This window comes from Balaenoptera musculus, chromosome 4, assembly GCF_009873245.2.
Source record: "Balaenoptera musculus isolate JJ_BM4_2016_0621 chromosome 4, mBalMus1.pri.v3, whole genome shotgun sequence".
NCBI classification, from domain to species: domain Eukaryota; kingdom Metazoa; phylum Chordata; class Mammalia; order Artiodactyla; family Balaenopteridae; genus Balaenoptera; species Balaenoptera musculus.
In genome coordinates, this window is record NC_045788.1 from 30,953,434 (window position 1) to 30,972,384 (window position 18,951).

Here is an 18,951-nt window from a genome sequence, read left to right on the forward strand (position 1 = left end):
AAAGTGAAAGTTCAGTTTTGTTGCCTACAACTGTATTTTCATTTGTTAAGTTCTAGAAACGTGTTTGAATGGGGAGTCAGGAAGTCTGAATTCTAGAATCTGCGCTGCCACTAATGCACTGTATGACTGCTGGCCCATCCCTTTACCTCCTGAGGCTGATAATCTAACATTTTATGCTTTTGGAATAGCTTGATTCCACTGTCTGCTCCATTACAGTCTTTGATTATAGTTTTACCCTTTGGTACCTCATTGACCAATTGGTCCTGATTTCCTCCATCACATATAACAAGAAGGGTGAGCTATGGACACCACAGGATGATGATAAGCTAGGCTAGTTTATGTACAAGACACATTGCCTGGGTGTCATACGTGCACTAGACTGCCATCTCTGGACCAGCTCTGCCCCCCGAGGGTCAAAGTCCACCTGCTTCTGGATCCTAGTTTCACCTCCAGGCATCCCTCTATGTACCGGCTTGAAATGTGACTTTCTTGGTGACAAGGATTGTGGTTTTCATTCATTTACTAAACATGTGATAAGCACGTTCTTTTATTCATGGCACTGTTTTTCACCTTTATATGAAGAACAGCCTTGGAGATAAGTTGCTTTAGCCATTCCTTAACTGCCAAAACTCTTTTCCTGGCTAAAAACTCAGTCTCATCTAAAAAACAAAACAACTCTAAAGCCATCATTCCCACCTGGTGCTTCTCTAATGCCATCGGGCCACTAAGGTAAGCAGTCAATCCTCACCAGGCATTCAGGGCTAATATTGTGAATTCCTCTGAGGGTTTAGGGTTGGGATGTAGGGAGTGGGTCACCCTGCCTTCAAACCCAGTACTCTGGACATCAGCTCTAGCCAAGCCTCTTCCTTCTGATTTTGTAAAGCAGGAGAAATACTCTTCTTCCACAAGCTCTGGCACTGTGAGGCAGAAAGAACCGCTCCAAGGAGAAGACCTGCCGCACCAATGACACTCTGTGGTTCAGAGAAGTGAGTTTGGACCCCAGTGGTGCCACCAATCCGTGCCATGATCTTGGACGAATGATGGTTTCTTCACGTGGAAACAGTGAGAGCTCCAAGCCCAGGGTAGGGGTGAAGCTTCACGGCACCTGCACCTAGTAGGTACCCAATAAATATGCATTATTCCACTCAGAAGATGAAGCAGGATATTCATTTTTGAAAAATATTTATTAAAAAACTAAAGTGAACGTGGCAAAAACAAACAAACAAACCCAACACATACCTTTAAACAGCAAGCAGATGACACTGGTTAGAAAGCGTTTCCAACTCTACTCATCTAGTCTTTCCCACCATCTAAGTCAAGGAGGGCCACTGAGGGAAGCCACATGTAAACAGGTCTTCTGTACTAGTGATGAGCAAAAACTACGTGAGTGCCATCAACAGCCATCTGACTTGCTTTCCTAGGCAATCCACCCCAAACACGAGACAGTGACCAGATCTCAGGAATATGTTCGTGGGGATCTGTAGTTCTAGTTTTAATTTGGGGGTGGGGGGGTGTGTGTGGATGAAATAGTAGAAAGACAAACAGTATCAGCAGAGGGCAATCTTAAAGCACCTTGAAAATCTGGACCCTTTCCCACAATTTAACCCATTAATTCTCAAACTCTACTGTTGGAAAGAATCCCCTGATGGGATTGTTAAATTCGCAGGCTCCCCAGACTGCCTGTTTCAGGTGAGCACTCCAGGTGAGTCTATGCACATTGGTTAGCCATCTGGTTTGAGAAACCCTGTTTAAATTGCATTAAAACAATTCCTACCCCTTTAGACACAAGATGAAAGTCAACTTAAGGAATCTGCTGACGGTCACTGTGCTTTTGTCAATTTGCAGGGACCAATACAGGGAGGCAGGCAGGAAAGAGCCTCCGATTCCTAACGTACTGGTCTAGAGGAGCCCGAACAACCTGTCAGGTGCTGTTCAGGAAGTGAATAAAATTGAATAATAAAGTTGATTTTAGGTCACAGAGCGGCCTCCAAGTGACTAATAGGCCAACCTCCTCTGTCCCAGTTTAATGAACTTTGTTGAGCCAAGGCCAGATGGGAAGCTGCCATTCACACAGAACACGGGGTAACTGTGGGTCCTGACTTGTGAAGACATAGTGAATAAAACATCTATAAAAACCTTTATTAACCATAGAGCGCTATGCCCAAATCATTTCGGTGCATCACGGACAACACGTAGAAATAGTCACATTGATTCCGAGGTTCCCATTATCTGCAAAGAGATGCGCTATGGCTGTGTCGAACACCAGGCAGTCGCTGTTCATGATGGCCGAGGACACGCCGTCGTGGATGGACCGGGGCGTGGCCTCCCAGGTCAGTCTCCTCCGGTTCCCGTTCAATTCCAGTCTGTAGGCGAAGTTCTCCGCCTGCTTGCGGGTGCCAATGAGCAGAACGATGGCGAAGAACTGCTGGTGGCCCTCGTACTTCTCTTGCTTCTCCAGCACCAGCATGAAGTGATGGCCGAAACACGACTGCATCATTACCCAGTCCACGGCCCCCGGCAGGTTAATGTCTGTGGCCAGGAAGACGATGTCTTCTCCCTGAAGGGTGGTGATGCTCTTGTGGGCGTGCATGAGATGGGACATCACGGCTTCCAGGGACCCCTGCCACTTGCAGGAAGCACCGGGACAAGGGCAAGAGTAGGGGCGGTATTCACAGATGTCTTCGTGCTCCGGCTTTTCCGTGTGGTGCAGGGTCAGGGAACAGCCCGTGGTGGCGTACTGCGGGGACAGAAAGAATCAGAGTGACACGTCGGGCCTCCTCAACCTCTGTGGGTGCAAACCTCTAAGAGGATTCACCCGCTCAGCTTTCCAAGACTTAAACTGCATTCTTATTTCAACTACTTCTGCTCGAGAGGAGTTAAATATTGAAGACTTCAAAGTCTCAGTGCCCATTCATCCTCAGCACTGCCGTGCATAAAATCAGGGGTACGTCCCGCACCAGGAATGAACTGCATTCCCGCCCCTGTTCCAACGCTTAAAAACATGAGAACTCAAGTGCTCTTACTATAAATGTCTCAAACGAAATTGTGAAGCCAGCCCTAGAAAATCTGGGCTTTTCCTTATTTTCTGTGAATTTAAAGAATTTTTAAAAAGAATTTAGAATTGCTTAGGGGTAGGATAAGGAATACATGTTATCACCAGACTAGTTTTCTCCTACAGACAATTTTGCAGATAGTATAATTCCCCTCCGTTGTCCCCGTCCGCTTCTTCCTGGCTCAAATTGTGACCAGCAGGCAGCCTGTGGGAAGGCTGCCCTGTGCTTCCCTGCTCTTGCTGCTGGAGTGACCAGCCCAGGGCAGAAGAGGGCTGGAGACCCCTCACGTGGCTAGAAGTATGACCTCGCCTTCTTCACCTTTTACCTTCCCCTCAGGGTGGGCTTTGGACATACTTTTTGTGGGAAAGGAAATCACATCCAAGAGCTACTTAACTAACGCGGGAGACTGCTGGTCAGTTTGGTTCCAGCCAGTGGAGGTTAAAGTGAGAAGGGCCTCACCCTCTTCTCAAAGCCCGCTGGACTTTCCCCAGACCCCTTCCTCAAGTCCATGTGCACATCTCTTCATGACCCGGTGGGTCAGGTCCTCATGACAGGCCCGGGAAGAAGGGGAACTGAAGTGGGTCCTGGAGCGGCCGCTTGTTCTAGATGAGTTTTCTGATAGTCTCTCCCTTCAACGCTGCCTTAATAGGGTGGAAACAAAACCTTTTTCTCCCTGCACTCGGGATGACATTCCTGATGGATAAATCACATCTATCATGAGACAAGACCACGCCAAAAGGAATTAGATTTCTATACTCAACCTTCGTAAGAATGACCACGTTAATTCCCAGATACCAGATGGAGAATCAGCTCACAAGTAGACACTTGCCCAGAGTACTATGCTGTTGTTTTGTCAAGGATAAGGAAACCTGAATGAACTTTTCGGGTGAAACCAGAAGTTAGCTTCATCCCCCTCGAGCCCAGAGTGGTAAGTATGCCATCTGGGTTCCCCCACTTGGATCCCCTCGCCCCCTGTTGAGACAGGAAGACACCAAATGAGGGAAGGGCCACGCCATTTTTCTTTTATTCTTTTTCTTTTTTTTTTGGCCGTGCCAGGCAGCTTGCAGGATCTTAGTTCCCCAACCAGGGACTGAACCCAGGACCACAGCAGTGAAAGCTCCAGGTCCTAACCACTGGACCGCCAGGGAAGTCCCCCATGTCATTTTTCTAAGATGCTATGTCCAATGCTAAAAAAACAAAACCAAACCCCACAGCTGTTTTTGCTTCTCCCTACCCTGCCTTAGGGAATAAACCCCTTATAAACTTTAAATAGGTCACATTCTAATCTTTACAGCTGAATTCATCCCTAGCAATAAGCAGACACTGAGCATCTTCTCCTTACAAGACCCTAAGCTGTAGTCACTGAGTGGATACAGAGCAGAGAAGGCAGCTACCACCCTTAGGGAGATGAGTCTCCCCTAATATGGAAGAAGACGGTGGCTTAAAGAGAGAAATGCAGCTCCTTCCTCCTCTGTACCTAAAGTGAATTATAACGGTCTTCAGCAGAAATTGGCAGAAATAGTTGACAGTTACTTACTTTGCCCGTAGGAATTGTGTATTCATCTTTTAAAACCACGGACTAATTTTAAAAGCACAGGTATAAGAAAGTTAATCAGAAGGAGAAACAAATTTATTTATCCATATATATTTATAGTTCGTGTTCCTAACAGTGTAAGGCCCTAAAAAACAAACCTCTATTAACTGTGTTTTAAATCTAGGGTGAGGCTCGGAATACAGAACCTTCTGATGGTCTTCTGTGAGTGATGGGTGAGGCGCTTCTGCCGGGTGTTTAAAAACACACATCCACACAATAAAAATAGCAAGAACTGGCCCAGAGCCTGGCAGATTCCCTGGCTGAAACAAGCCCTCAATATTTGGATCTGAAGACCTTTCACCATTGGCTGTTTACCACAGCTGCCCAGGAATAATTCCAGGAATGAGATGAACTCTGGCACAGAGTGTACAGAAAAGTACCACCTGCCCCTCTTCCCCAGCCCGAAGCCCCAAACCACTCCAGGTTCACGAAGTCAAATGTACAACAAATATTTATCACCTAGCAAGCATTTTAGAACTTTTTCTTGCGTAACCCAAGTAGCAATATTTATAGTCTGAATTATTGGTTTGCCTTACAAGTCACATGCTCTTCCTTCGACCCAAATACAGAGAACAGGGGACCTCCCCAAATTACACGAACAGACCAGGCTTTACTTAGCATCTGTGTGACAGTGACCTTATGAGAAAAGATCCTGCTACAGCCTCTATTAACTGAAATAAATATAATTTTAAAGTGTTATGTGCTTACTCTGCTTTTTCTAAACAAGCTGAACTTTAATGCCAATCTATTCCTTCTCTTTTCCATCATGGGTGAGGGCGTGTCTTCATGACCATTGTTAGGACGACTAGATGAGAGATGATCTCTAAAAAGAAAAGATCTAAACTTTAAACGTGTGTGCACTCACACGCACACGTACACATGCACTCTCGTGCCACACTTCATACTTGTGACAGTCTCGCCATTGTTCTGGAAGGATGTTCTTGTCACCTACATTAGGGGCACTCCTCCAGGGATCAGAGGGCGGGCTTCAGGGTCTGTGAATTCCCCGAGACTGTCTATAAAATGCTCTAGGTGCCACTGAGGAGCAAACCCAAACTGCACTGGTCCCTGGGCTTGTGTTTTCTCCATAAGCTCCAAGGATTTCTAAGGGCTGCCAACCTCTGTGGCGCAGATCCCGCCCCTGCGGTGTTTGCTGTCAGAGGGGCCACATCATGCAACAATAAACAGCTCAAATACATCAGAAAAACAGGTAACTATGCAAAGGAAGATGGGGTGGGGGGCGGTGACAGGTGATTTCAAAGTGGGGAGAGGTTGAGGAAGAGGGGGGATGGGAAGCTTCACTGTGGATGAAGCGGGTTGTGGATGGAGTAGGTCCATCCAGTTCTAGCACAGGGTTAGTGGAGCAAACAGTGGGGATAAAACCTAAATGAGCAGGAGGGTCCAGGTTCCGCCAGGGACGTCACTGACAGTTTAGTGTATTTTCCGGGTTTCTCTACAGCAGCGCTATTGACAAAGAGCAGATAAGTCTGGGTTTGGGGGGCTGCGCATTGGGGGATGTTTAGCAGCATCCTGGCCTCTGCCCGCTAGATGCCAGAGCATCTCCCCACCCACCACGTTTTGACGACCAGAAATGTCACCAGGCCTGGCCAAATGTCTCCTGGGCGGCAAAATCACCCCAGCTGAGAGCCACTGATCTTCAGTGAGTGACAAAGCCCGGCGGGGCGGCCACACTCGCAGCCGCGAGGAGGGGCCACACGAGGAAGCGGGTCGGGCTGGTCACCGGCCCAGCCAGCGGGCGCTACCCAGGGCAGCTCAGGAACGCCAGCCCTGACGCACGACTAGACCATGATGGCTCGTGCAGCGTGGAGGGAGCCCGGGGCGCCGGTTCCACCCGTTTCACAGACTGACTGACTCATCCTGGCCACGTCGTCATTGGTGGCCGCACCAGGGTCAGAGCCCTGTGTTTCCGGGTCCCCTGGCGCTCTTTCTCGGCACACAACAGCTTAGGAGTCAGTCTAAGAACCAATCTCGAGAAAAAGAGACAATTTCCATCTGCTTTGATGCCCCGTACCCTCACACCGAACACACACACAACGCCCAGGGTCCACAGATACACTGCTTCTGGAAGCGGGTTCAAATATGAACTTCTTCCTTGGGTGGCAAGGAGAAAAAACAGCCCTGAAAGCAGCCCTCCCTAAGGAATGAGGTGGCAGCAGCTCACAAACAAGTAACCAGTAATCAGGCCCTCCCAGCCCTCCCTGGCCTCTGGCAAGAAAGTCCTGAGGCTTCCCTTCTCTCAGTCTGGCTGGGGCCTGCCCACCCAAGGGGAGGGTTCAAAGGATGCCCGCTTTCCTTGAGACGCCCGCTTCTTCACTGCACACTCTTGCTCCTGAGATAAAGCACCTGGGCTGCTTCGCAGAGGGCTGTCTGCAGCCTGGGACACATCCATGGTTATAAATGAGATTTCTCCACCGGCAAATATCTGCTCGTCTCTTCCGGGGCCGAGTGGGATCTGCTTTAAGTAAACCTCTTTAACGGGAGGTTAGGGGAGACACGACCACACACAGGAGCCCAAAGATAAAGAAGAATGTGTGTGGCATGGGGGAGATGGTCCAGAAGAGTGAGAAACAAAGCGATGTTGAAATAACATTTCTGACTTCTCTTTTAGAAACTTTTCACGTTGCGATGGCTCAAAAGTCTTGTGCAGACACGTTCTGCCATGAAAAGGGCAACATGTGACCCGGTGCCTCATTCTGATGTCTTTGCAGAAAGCAGTAAAGAGTGTCAATTGTTTTCTGGACGTGGGGTTTGAAGGTTGTTTTACTTAAGCTGGAATTTAGACAAGGTTTTTCCCTTTTTGGCATAGAGACACCTTGACACTCAAATACACATGACGAGGTATGTCAGAAACGTAGTCAAACACTAGACACCTGTTATTTACCTAAGAAACACAGGCATATTATATTTGTTTATGGAATGGGTATATAAACAGAATTATTAGCCTGCATGCTAGTTAAGGTCATGGATCCTGTGACTGGTTTAGAATAAGTCTTTTCACCTATTTAATCAAATCTGAATCCATGCGATTCAAGAACGATTTGCTGGACTCCAGCAATCAACAGTCTGTGACACTGGAGGCGCCGTGCACAGAAGCAGGTCCCTCTTGGGGCCTGTGAGGTAACCGCCTTGCCTCCCCCTGCTTACCTCCTAGGAAACACTGAAATGTATTAGCAAATTATCTGCCAGCACCTCAAACGAGAATGGCTCAAGAAAAACAAAGTACAATATATATTGTGCTGTTGATGCTTATAAACTTTTGAATTAAATCCAAGAAATGACCTTGTCTTGGAGTAAGCAAAAGCAAAGTGCACTTTCTTTCCATCTAAATAAGCTGTAATCGTCACAGAATGCACACTGACAGCCAAATGCAATGTCTGACCCTGGACTGGGAAACCAAAATTGCTACAAAGGGCGTTACTGGGGCAACCACTGAAATTTGAAATATGAACTATGGATTAGATAAGAATATCTACTGCATATCACATTATCACCTTATTTACATAAACTATTTGTGCGGGGGTGTTTATAGCTTTTCTGAAACCTTACATAGATGGGGAAACATGATGCTTTCGTCATTTTGATGGCTATACGTCCCTCTTGCTTAAAATGTGTTTACAACCACTGGTAGAGTGGCTGTGATTAGAACTCAAGTACCCAGTGTCCTGTGTAACCTTGGATTGAGCCTACCTACCTACCAAGTCACCTCTGAGTGGGTCCATAAAACTACCTACTACTCAGCCCTTGGCTGTTATTACCAGTGGAGAATTTCAGACGTGGGCAACAGGAGAAAGTGACATCTCTTCTTTATTATAATAATCATACTCGCCCTGCATCTGTCCTTCCTCTAAGAACTTCAGCGGATTTTCACTTAACTCAAATGGTATATTCCTCACCTCTGCTATGAGGTAGTGCAAAGACATAATTATCTACCCATAGTGCAGTAACAGTTTCACAGAGAAGACCGTGTCACTCAGTACTTGAACTGTCACACAGTGGTGAGGCTAAGAAAATACTGACATTTAACTACATAAAACTTTCTTCTGGAGAAGGCAATGCTAATTCACATCTTGGGCTCAAAAATTCCTCCTTTTCGCCTAAGAAAAAGTCGCCGAGCCCCATGTGGCAGAGCTTTCTTACTGCAGGTGACTTGGTGGAAGAGTCTGGCATCTTATTATTGCAGTCATCTGAGAACATCCTACTCTTGGGGAGGGCTGTGTGTGCGTTTGGCCTTACAAAGACTCCTTGGGCTGGCACGGGGTTCTTTTTAATCTTGGAAATGTTAAACAAAAGTTGACTTTTGACCAAATATACCTCTCATCTGACCATAGCTCGAGCTAGCAGGCAACCCCACCATAGCTTGGAGAACCAGTTTCGTAAGGTCCCTTCAGAGTCTCTGTTCAAGCGAACAAAAGCACCGTAAAGTAGGAGCTGGAGGGAGAGGCGTTATGGGCCTTGTCCAGCCTTTCTCAATACACCCTTCCCGCCAAGCTCCCACCTGCATGATCACGTTCACTGCCCTGCCCACCCTTCAAACGGCGCTACAATCCCTCTGGACGTTTTATTTCTCAGTGAATGCAAACTGAATTCACAAGAAGGCTGAAGTGGTAGGGTTGCCAGATGTAGCAAATAAAGATACACGCAGCTCAGTATGTTCCAGACGATATTTGGGTTATACTTATATCAAAAAATTATTTGTTTATTTGAAACTCAAATTTAACTGGGCATCCTGTACACCCAGTTAAATAAAAGGCCCCTTCTGGTACCACTACCGCCATCCCTCCAAAAGCCACTACGTGAGGCTGGGATCCCTGTTCCTCAGCTGGTGGAGTTGGTTGAGACATTGTATGTGTAATTATAAGGCACATTCTGGAGTTCCTGCTCCCCAAACTTACACACTTTGGGCAAATCTCTTAGGGGGGAAGCTAACCGTGTCCTACCTCCTTTACAAAGTAATTCGGAGGATAACACGAGATAATGCACCCAGCTCGGGCCAGGTAAACAACATTTTCTACAAGCCCTGGCCTTCTGTACAGCCCCATCAGGATCTTCCTTCCCTTCCTTCTCTGTGGGCGTGCTGCTGCTCATCCTTTTTAATTTTTTAAAAAATATTTATTTATTTTTGGCTGCGTTGGGTCTTCACTGCTGTGCACGGGCTCTCTCTAGTTGCGGCGAGCAGGGGCTACTCTTCATTGCGGTGGCTTCTCTTGTTGCGGAGCACAGGCTCTAGGTGCACGGGCTTCAGTAGTTGTGGCGCCCGGGCTCAGTAGTTGCGGCTCACGGGCTCTAGAGCGCAGGCTCAGTAATTGTGGCTACGGGCTTAGTTGCTCCCCGGCATGTGGGATCTTCCCGGACCAGGGATCAAACCCGTGTCACCTGCATTGGCAGGCAGATTCTTAACCACTGCGCCAGCAGGGAAGTCCTGCTCATCCTTTTTAATGCAGCTCCAACACCACCACTGAGGGAGGCCTCCAGACTCCTCTGCTCCTACTACTTCAGAAGGGCTCTGTTGGCACATCTGTCTCCAGAGTTAGACTCAGAGTTTCAGAAGGATGGGGCGGGAGGGGTGGGGCGATGGCTGGCTAGGCAGATGGTTTGTAGGAAGAGAGTGCTTGGGGCTGCAGAGGACTCCAAGGCAGAGGTGGGTCTGATGAAAAGTTAGTGGGTCATCAGGAGGGGCCAACTCTCGCCTGATGTTACATGAGGGAGAAAAAGCAGGCAGCAGCATTAAGAAAAGCAAAAGGATAACACCCATTGCTGGTGATGCTGGAGAGAAATGGGCACTTGATTGTAAATGATTCTACATGAGAAGGCAATTTGGCTGTATTAGCAATAGCTTCTGATTTCTGCACATACCCTTTGGCCCTATCATTCAACATTTAGGAATTTATCATTAGGAAATAATTATTTTCTTATACACAGGGATTCAGTTATAGCGGTACTTTTCTTTTTTCTTTTAAACACAGTAAGAAAACAGAATGATTTAAATGACCACAAACTGGAGTTTGATTAAATAACTGATACATTCATAATCAACGTTGCATTCCGTAACATTCCAGAGTTATGGAACTGCAATATTATGCAGCCATTAAACAGGATCTTAAGGAATATTTATCAGTGTGGAAAAGCAGTCACAATGTGTTAAATGAAAAAACAGGTTATGAAATAGTATGTGGATTTCCCATCTTACTGTTTTTCATTGTTTTTTGTTTGTTTGTATATTTTGATGTAGCAGTAAATTTGCAAGGACATATGCAAAAATGGTGTAGTGGCTATTCTAGGTGGTGGGGATTATAGAAAATAATATCAAATTAAAATCTCCTATATGTTCTACATTAAAAATAATGATCAAAACTTTTAAAAACATAAAATACACGCATAAAAAGTGTTGCCTAATCTAATCAGGCTTTCCCTTCTAAAAGCGTTAAAGAGATTTTTAAAAAGTCTCACCACTGAAAAACCAATGCCAGGGCCAATTTATCCAGCTTTATGAAAACCCTACAAGATTAGGAGTAGGGAAGAGAAGCTCGGTGGGAGAAATTGATGGGAGAAAATAAGATTCCTTTTTTTCTTTTAAAGTGTATCCTGGACCTGACCTCAGACTCTGTTTGCTTTCTGTAGTTTCCAACTGTGCACATTTATTTAGTGTTTACTATGTGCTGGGCACTTTGCATGAGTTATTACATTTGATCCTCACAACAACCCAATCATCAGCCCATTTTACCTATGAACCTCTGGGGCTTGGAGAGGTCACCAAGTAGTCACAGTGGGGATGCAGTGGGATCTGGACCAGGAGGCTCGAGTAGGGCTGCTCTCAAAACTACCAGAGTAAGAGGTAGCCTGGGGGAGAAGGAGTGAGCCAAAGATACTACCTTCATTGATTCAAAGTTATAAAATAGGGCCCAGGCCCACACATTTAACACAGGTTACCTTCCATCCATCTCGACAGCGTCTGTGGCTGACAACTGGGAAGGGGGTAACCTTTTATCTCACAGACACTGTACAGTGTAAAAATCATTCCAATAAAGCCTTTACCCAACTGGAAATGAGAGTGACAGCTTCCCAGTTTTTAAGAAACGAATGGAGAAAGATGCACGCATGGGGCAAAGTTGATGAAATTCTGCTAGGGAATTTTCTGTATCTCTCACAAGCGTCACAAAGTACACTCAGGTTTAATATAAAAACACATTTGCTCAGGAAGCCTTTCTGTGTGACTCACCAGCAACACACAATGGCTCTGAAGGCTGGTGTTCACTCTGGCAAATGTGTACCGACTATGTGCTCCTTTCAAGGAGTGGGGAGGACCTTACGGACGGGAATGAGAAATGTCACAGTTAACAAATTTTGTCAGATGTACAAGTCTGGCTCTTAAGACATTTTACACTGAGGTCTTACTGTAGTCATTTGTATACAGCACTTTATATGGGGCTTCAAAAAACAAGGGCGACTCTAATCCATTCCTAGGCTGGGGACTTCATAGCAGTACCTTTTGGTTCTGCTTGTACTAAAGATCACCTTTAAGTAACAATGATTTAGTCTAGTTCCAGGCGGTGGCGACCTGTGAAAAATCTTTGGCCAATTCTGTGTAGAATCAGCATGAAACTTTGGTACTCTTTCCTAGTTGGTGCTTCTTGTTCTTGATTTTATACTCAAAAGCTGTCACCTTTGTTCTTGAAAATCTTGAGCCTCACCAGAAATGCACGTGGACCCCGGTGCCTGCCAGCACAGGCTTTTAGGAGCCAACCTGGTCAACTTCAGCCAGGAGTGAGGACGGCAGGGACGATTTCCAAGGTAAAGGATTTTGTCTTAGGGGAATTATTGAGGCTCAGAAGAGATCTTTGAAATTGTTTTGGCAAATGAGCTTATCCCCTCAGGATTTTAGGTGATGGATCACCCATCACCTAGCGACCACTGTGATCCCACCCATCTTCCATCTGATTTGGTGAAGCAGAAGCCCTTTCCAGCACTTCTGATCTGAGAGTGCCCACCAGCTAGGGGTTATCTCCGTTCTTTTTAACTGATATACAAAACGGTCCGAGGAAGTAGTGACTGGACTGAGGTCACAGAAAGCCAGGATGAGAACCCAGTCCTGTCTCCTGCGTAGTGCCCTTTTCCCTTGGACAGCTCGCTAGATTCCAAAATTCTAGGGCAAAAAAAGATCCTTGGTATAATCATTTAGTCCAACTCTTTCTCTTAAAGGCACTCAGGTGCCTTTTACAAAGTCAAACATCTAGTCAATAGGACAACAGTTCAGGTCTCCCAAAGGCCAGAAGGTTGGCATTCTCTCCGGGCAAAACAAAGATGAAAAGGCAATAAGCTGTTAACAGTTGGGGCCTATCAGAGTTCCAAAGTTCATACATGCTCAGAGTTAAATGAGAACTTCCAGGCTCAATGGATGCTTTCTAGAAGAGAACCAGGTCAGAGGTTGCACACTGGCAGCTGGAATTTGGTCTGCAGACATGGTTGGTTGGGCCTGCAAGTACTGGCTTTACATTTGAGTTTGGCCAACGTTAAAAAAAAAAAGAGATTTTTAAAAAAAATTTATTTATTTATGGCTGCGTTGGGTCTTCGTTGCTGCGCGCGGGCTTTCTCTAGTTGCGGCGAGAGGGGGCTACTCTTTGTTGTGGTGCACAGGCTTCTCATTGCGGTGGCTTCTCTTGTTGTGGAGCACGGGCTCTAGGCACACGGGCTTCAGTAGTTGTGGCACGCGGGCTCAGTAGTGGTGGCTCGCGGGCTCTAGAGCGCAGACTCAGTAGTTGTGGCGCACGGGCTGAGTTGCTCCGCGGCATGTGGGATCTTCTGGACCAGGGATCAAACCCGTGTCCCCTGCATTGGCAGGCGGATTCTTAACCACTGTGCCACCGGGGAAGCCCAAATTGAGATATTTAACATTGAAAAAATCCAGATTTCTGGCTTTTCTTGAAAAAATCCAAAGGTCTGGCATGGCTGCATCCACATTCCCATCCCTGCCAACCAGCCAGAGTCAGGCAAAAGTTGCCCTCTTTGAAGGTGGCATGTGTGGTCCCACCCCCAATCACCCCCACTGCCCCTGACGTCACCCGAACCTGAGGTCACGTGTCAGATGCCTCTGTCCCTCGCATTACCGGTCCCTGCTGGTATTTACAATTTGTCCCTACCTGACTAGATGAGTCTACACTGAGGAGGTTTTAACTTTCAGTTGGATTATCTAATTTGACTTCTTTTTTTTTTTTTTTTTGAGGGACACAAACAACACTGTCACAATCCAACTGCAGGGAAGCCTTAATCTGACAGAGGCTTTCCAGTTCCATAATTTTTTGGTGATAATGCTGCTAGAAACTTTTAGAGGAGCCAAAGAAAAAGTGGAAAGAAGATGTCTCACAGTGTAAGTGGGCTGGGATGGTTTAGCATTTCCCATGGTTGCGGAGAGAAATACTTGGCTAATATTAAAATACACTGTTGAGTGGGGGGCACCAATGTGTCAACCTTCACTTCTCCCCCTACAGCCACGTTCCCCGGAGGTGGCGGTGGGTTTGAGATAAGGGGATAGGATGCCTAAACTTCTCAGGCATGGCACAGGCCATAGAATGGACTAAAAATACCACAGGTGGCAGACAGCCATACTCTGATAGAGATCCTTTTTTTAAAAGGAGACCTGAGCTAATAGCGCATATGGTGCCCTCTATCAAAGGTGCTGGCAGGACTCTAGCCTTTAATTATGTGACCCCACACCTACATAAGGAAGCTATTTGGCAACGCATCCATTTTGGGGGCAACTGAAGCACAAGCAGTTCAGAGCTGGGTTGAAATCCCCCCAAATATTAGGTTTGTCAGCTATTCCCTCCCTCCTCTCCCCGCCACCCTTCCCACCCCACAAGCCCTACAACATTCCTGCCGATGAATTTTATAGTCAGCATCTATGTTGTCTCACTGGGATGTGTCCATCTGGTGAACTCATCCAGTCGGATGATTTTGTTACTGGTGTCAACCTCAAGTTATGATTTGGAGCCTTGGAGTATAAGCTCAGATTCCAAATCCCTACATAGTGAGTAGTACAAAGGATGTGTGCCTTCGGAATGCAGGTTTATGGGCTGGTCCACTGTGTGATCTTGACAAGTCACTTAACACTTAACCTCTCTATAGGCGCTTGTTTCCTCACCTGCGAAAAAGAAAAGCAAACTCATAAAAGACGACCCACGCAAAGGAGCTGGCACACAGAGGGCATCCAACAAGCATTCCACAGAGCCTCCCTTCTTTTCATGGAATTATAGAAGCTACAGGTCCTTAGAAGTTGAACAGTCCAATCTCCTCCTTACAGATGAGGACATCAAGGGCCCCAGAGGTGGTCTCTCAGGCAAACAATGGCAGTGCTAGGCAACTCCTGAGACCTGGCTTCTGGTATTTTACCCAACACTGGTTTTCTCCCATGAGCCAGCCCATGAGAGAGACTCAGAGCAGGCAGGGACAGTGACAAGGCAGTCCCTGTGATTTCCAGGGGCAAGTGCGAGGCATAGGGCTTGCTAGGCAGACCTAGTTTGCTGAAGTTTGCCACAGACCTCACCACTCCCTATTGCTCTCAGCCTCCCCAACAAACATTATCTCAGTTGCTTGCTGAGCCTCTGTATCCAGCCAAGTTTGGTTTATCCAAACTAACTGGCTGAGCTGCCCTGTCAATAGTCTGGATTACTGATCAACCAGAGTCGAAGCATGCATACTCCAGCTCTATAAATCTCACACATATGCATTCGCACAAAAGTGAGCCCCCAGGTCACTTTCTAAGCTTGGTTCCTGGTCTGCAGGGAGATGGTTGACCCTGTCTAATTTCAGCTTGCAAAGTGATGGCTTTGTCCAACTGCAGTCTTACAGAATGGGAACTTTAAAAATCACTGACGTGTACAGAAACGCTGGATACCCTTGATTCCCAAGAGGACTCTTCTTCAAGAGAGACTTCACATTAGGAAAGAACACGTGCTTCAATAGGAACCAGAATTCTGGATCCTGAAAGTGAAACTTCATACTTCAGACAGCATGTTGTAACTGTCCCTTTCCCTTTCTCTAGGGAGCAACATAATGCTTTTTAAAAATAAATTAGGGATAGCTGACTGATATCCAATGCTCATTTGTGACCTGTACTTCATCTAAAATAATTTCTTTTATCAGCCACTGAAGGTTTGGGGGAAAGTGAAAGCCTGAGAAGATGGCTCCCCAGAAACCCTGTGGGGCATCTGCCAGCTCCTCACCCAGGCCCCACAAAATATCTCAGACCTCAAATATCCACTCTTATGTCACCTATCGCCAAATCTTCTCTTGATCACTAGGCTGCCACCTTCTTCCTGACCTTAAGAAAATTTTGGAACGATTTTGTCTAAATTTTATAACAACCTACTACTGGGCTGGGTGAATTAGTAAGCATTACATGAGGAGTAGTTGAAAGCAGAGTAATTTATTAGGGTTGACTGAAAACCCATAGCTCAGACTCGGATTCAAACCCTTATTTGAATATGCTATTTTAAACTTGATTTGTGGTAGGGCACAGACCAAATTAAATCACTCATTTTACTGACTTGAGTCCCAAGCTTCAATTCTCTGGTGGATTATTTTTAATTTAAAAATAAGTCTTGCCCTATAAAAGTAAGCAGCAGCAAGAAAAAATGCAAGACAGCCTAAATGGCCCAAGAGACAGTAGTTACTTTTACAAAAAAACACAGAGGTATTAATGACATTATTTCTAAGTTCAGAGAGTGAACTTTATGGTAAAATTCTAGGTTATAATAAGGTAACATAGATAGGTATGTCTCTGAAACTGCTCCTGAAGATTTTTAAATGACATTTGTAGGTAAACAGATGCTACAATATGACCACACAATGCAATATTATGCAGTGATTTAAAATACAATGAGGTAGAGCTAAGTTGCAGACATAGAAAAATACGTGTGCTGAAACGAATTTAAGACAGCAAGTTGCAGAAGCCATTTTTGGAGAAAAACTTATGTGTGCATATATAAACCTTTCTGACACTGACATCTACGATTCTATATTCAGCTGCGGAAGAGTATTTTTATATATGGTTAGAAAAAACCCTATGCAGATGCACACTAAACCTAACACTGGTGGGAAAGGAGGTGCGACATCTTGCTCTTTCACTTGACTTCTTGTCTCAGTGATGTGCTTTTTTTCTTTTTTTTTTGCAAGATCATCGATAATTTTTTAACTAAATAAAAAATAAAGTGATGGGCTTTACAGAACTGTAACAACAGCTCCTGCGTGCCCTTCCTGTTAAATTCCCATCAACTCTTCCTTTCACCCCACTTAGTGAAAAAACACAACTCCCCAGTCCTTGGAAGCCTGGGAGAGGGAAAGGCGTGGCTTACAAGGTTCTCTTGTTGCTGGAGGAAAACAGGCTGTAGGCACCCTTTTTTTAGCTACCCTCCCGAGGGCTCCCACGTGTCAGGGGTGCGCTGAAAGCAGGCGCGGGGTGCAGGAGGAATCCAGTAGCAATTCTTCCAAGCCCAGCGCTGGTAAAGGGTGCGTTTGGTTCGCCCTTTCCCCCCCCCCCCTCCTCAATCCCCCAAAGACAGTCAGCTTCCCGGTCCAAGTTTTACTTGGGCGGCCCAGCTCTACCCAGCCTGAGTACACGTCTGCAGAGTATGCAGGCTCCGGGTGGGGAGAGCGTGGAGTGTTCTAACAACGATCGCGTGCCAATTAGGCTGGGGTCAGTGATCGGGCAGCTGTCAGCCCAGAGCTACTCCCAAAGTGGACAGGTGGGCATGCGGGAGCGTGGACAAGGTGTAAACATTTTTTTTTTTTTAATGAGAGAGATGCCACCTGCCTCTCAGCGCCTGCGAGTGGGCTGGAGGACACAGGAGTTCCGGGAGGTCGCCGGGCGGAGGTGCGCGGCTGGCACCTGGGCTTACCTTGCAGGGAAACAGGACTGCCGAGGCCACCTTCTCCATAGCCAGGTTCCTGATGCTGGGCGTCAGGGCGCCCCTGCACGTCGGGCAGCAGCTCAACTTCTGGCGGCATTGGTTACACACCAAGTGCCCGGCCTGGCACTGCAGGATGGGGGGCAGGACATAGTCAAAGCAGACCGGGCACTCGAAGAGCGAGGTCAGCTCGTGGTGCTGCGGGGACACCGGGCCAGCCCCGCCGCCGCCGGGGCCCGAGATCACCGCCGCCGCGGCGGGGACCGCGGACGAGCCGGGGCCCGCAGCCGAGATGGTGGCGGCGGCCGGGGGCGCAGTCGGGGACTGAGCGTGCTGGGGCTGCGGCGGCGGCTGCTTGCTGCAGGGTTTGTTAGCGCTGGGGCCGGTGGAGGACGGGCGGCTCATCGCGCTCCGAACCAACCATGGAACTGCGGGCGCCTGCCTGCCGCGGGGCCGCCGGGGTCAAGGCGGTGCGCGCCCCGCGGGCGGCGGGCTCCTGGGCAACGCCACCGCGCCCAGCCCGGGACCGAGCAGCGGAGGCGGTCGGCGCCGGGCAGGCGTGGGGGGGGGGGGGCCGAACCGCGCTGACGATCTCCGCGGTCCCCGGCGCTCCGAACACCCCTCCGCGCCCCCAGACTCCTCCTCCCGGAGGCGTCGCGGACCCGAAGCCGAGCGGTGCGCAGAACCACGGCCCACTCGCTCCTGGAGCGGCAGCTGACGCAAGCCCCGGGGGCGCGCGCGGACGTGACGCTTGGATACGTGTGCGGCCGCCCAGGCGCGCGGGGACTGGCAGAGCCACCCTGCGCTGGAGCGCCGGCTCCGCCCGACTCCAGCTGGCAGCACGGGGGACCGCCTAGCGCGGGCGCTTCCTGCCGGGGCTGAGGCCCCGACCCGCGCCAGTGAGCATGTCCGGTCGCCGCCGCGCGGGGTCTTGATTTTCCGGGCTGCGGAGGGGGCCGCTTTTCGGGAAGGCGTTGCCCAAGTCCTCTGGCCACACCCCGGGGAGTCACGCCGACGCGTCCCGCGGGCGCAAACCAGGGCAACTTTAGGCGGGGCGGGGGCTTGGATGGTGGGCGGGGCAGGACGCGGGCGCCCGACGACAGGTCGGAAAAAACCGGGAGGTTTCTCTTCCCCGGGTTGAGTCAGCAGCGCGCGGGGGAGGCTTGCTGCGCGGCCAGCCCAGCTCTTAGTCTGGAGCGCGGGGTCAGGACCCGGAGCTTTGGGCAAGAGCAGGGCAAGGGGCTGGGGTTGGGTCTGCAGCGGGCGCAGGACCTAGTGCTGGGCTGTTAGGGGTGTGTTTGGGTCACTCCTTTGTCCTGCTCCCCAAGATGGAGAGGAGGTAAACTACTCCTTTCTCATCGGACCTGCCGAAGCCTTCGTTGAA

General features: G+C 48.2%; 1 protein-coding gene across 1 annotated transcript; it reads right to left on the minus strand.

The window, feature by feature from the left end:
* Window positions 1-2,118: 2,118 nt before the first annotated feature.
* SIAH2 (siah E3 ubiquitin protein ligase 2) lies at window positions 2,119-18,549 on the minus strand. The gene is made up of 2 exons (XM_036851047.1): window positions 17,559-18,549; window positions 2,119-2,737 (listed from the first exon to the last, which is right to left on the minus strand). The coding sequence occupies exons 1-2, from the start codon at window positions 17,970-17,972 to the stop codon at window positions 2,180-2,182; spliced, it is 972 nt and encodes a 323-aa protein (XP_036706942.1). The 5' UTR covers window positions 17,973-18,549; the 3' UTR covers window positions 2,119-2,179.
* Between the last annotated feature and the right edge of the window lie 402 nt (window positions 18,550-18,951).

Excerpts from the sequence above, each read along its gene's own strand:
- SIAH2 (XM_036851047.1), bottom strand. The coding sequence starts at position 17,972 with ATGAGCCGCCCGTCCTCCACCGGCCCCAGCGCTAACAAACCCTGCAGC. Across the intron at positions 2,738-17,558 it reads CAGTCCTGTTTCCCTGCAAG|TACGCCACCACGGGCTGTTC; the intron begins GTAAGCCCAGGT and ends CTGTCCCCGCAG.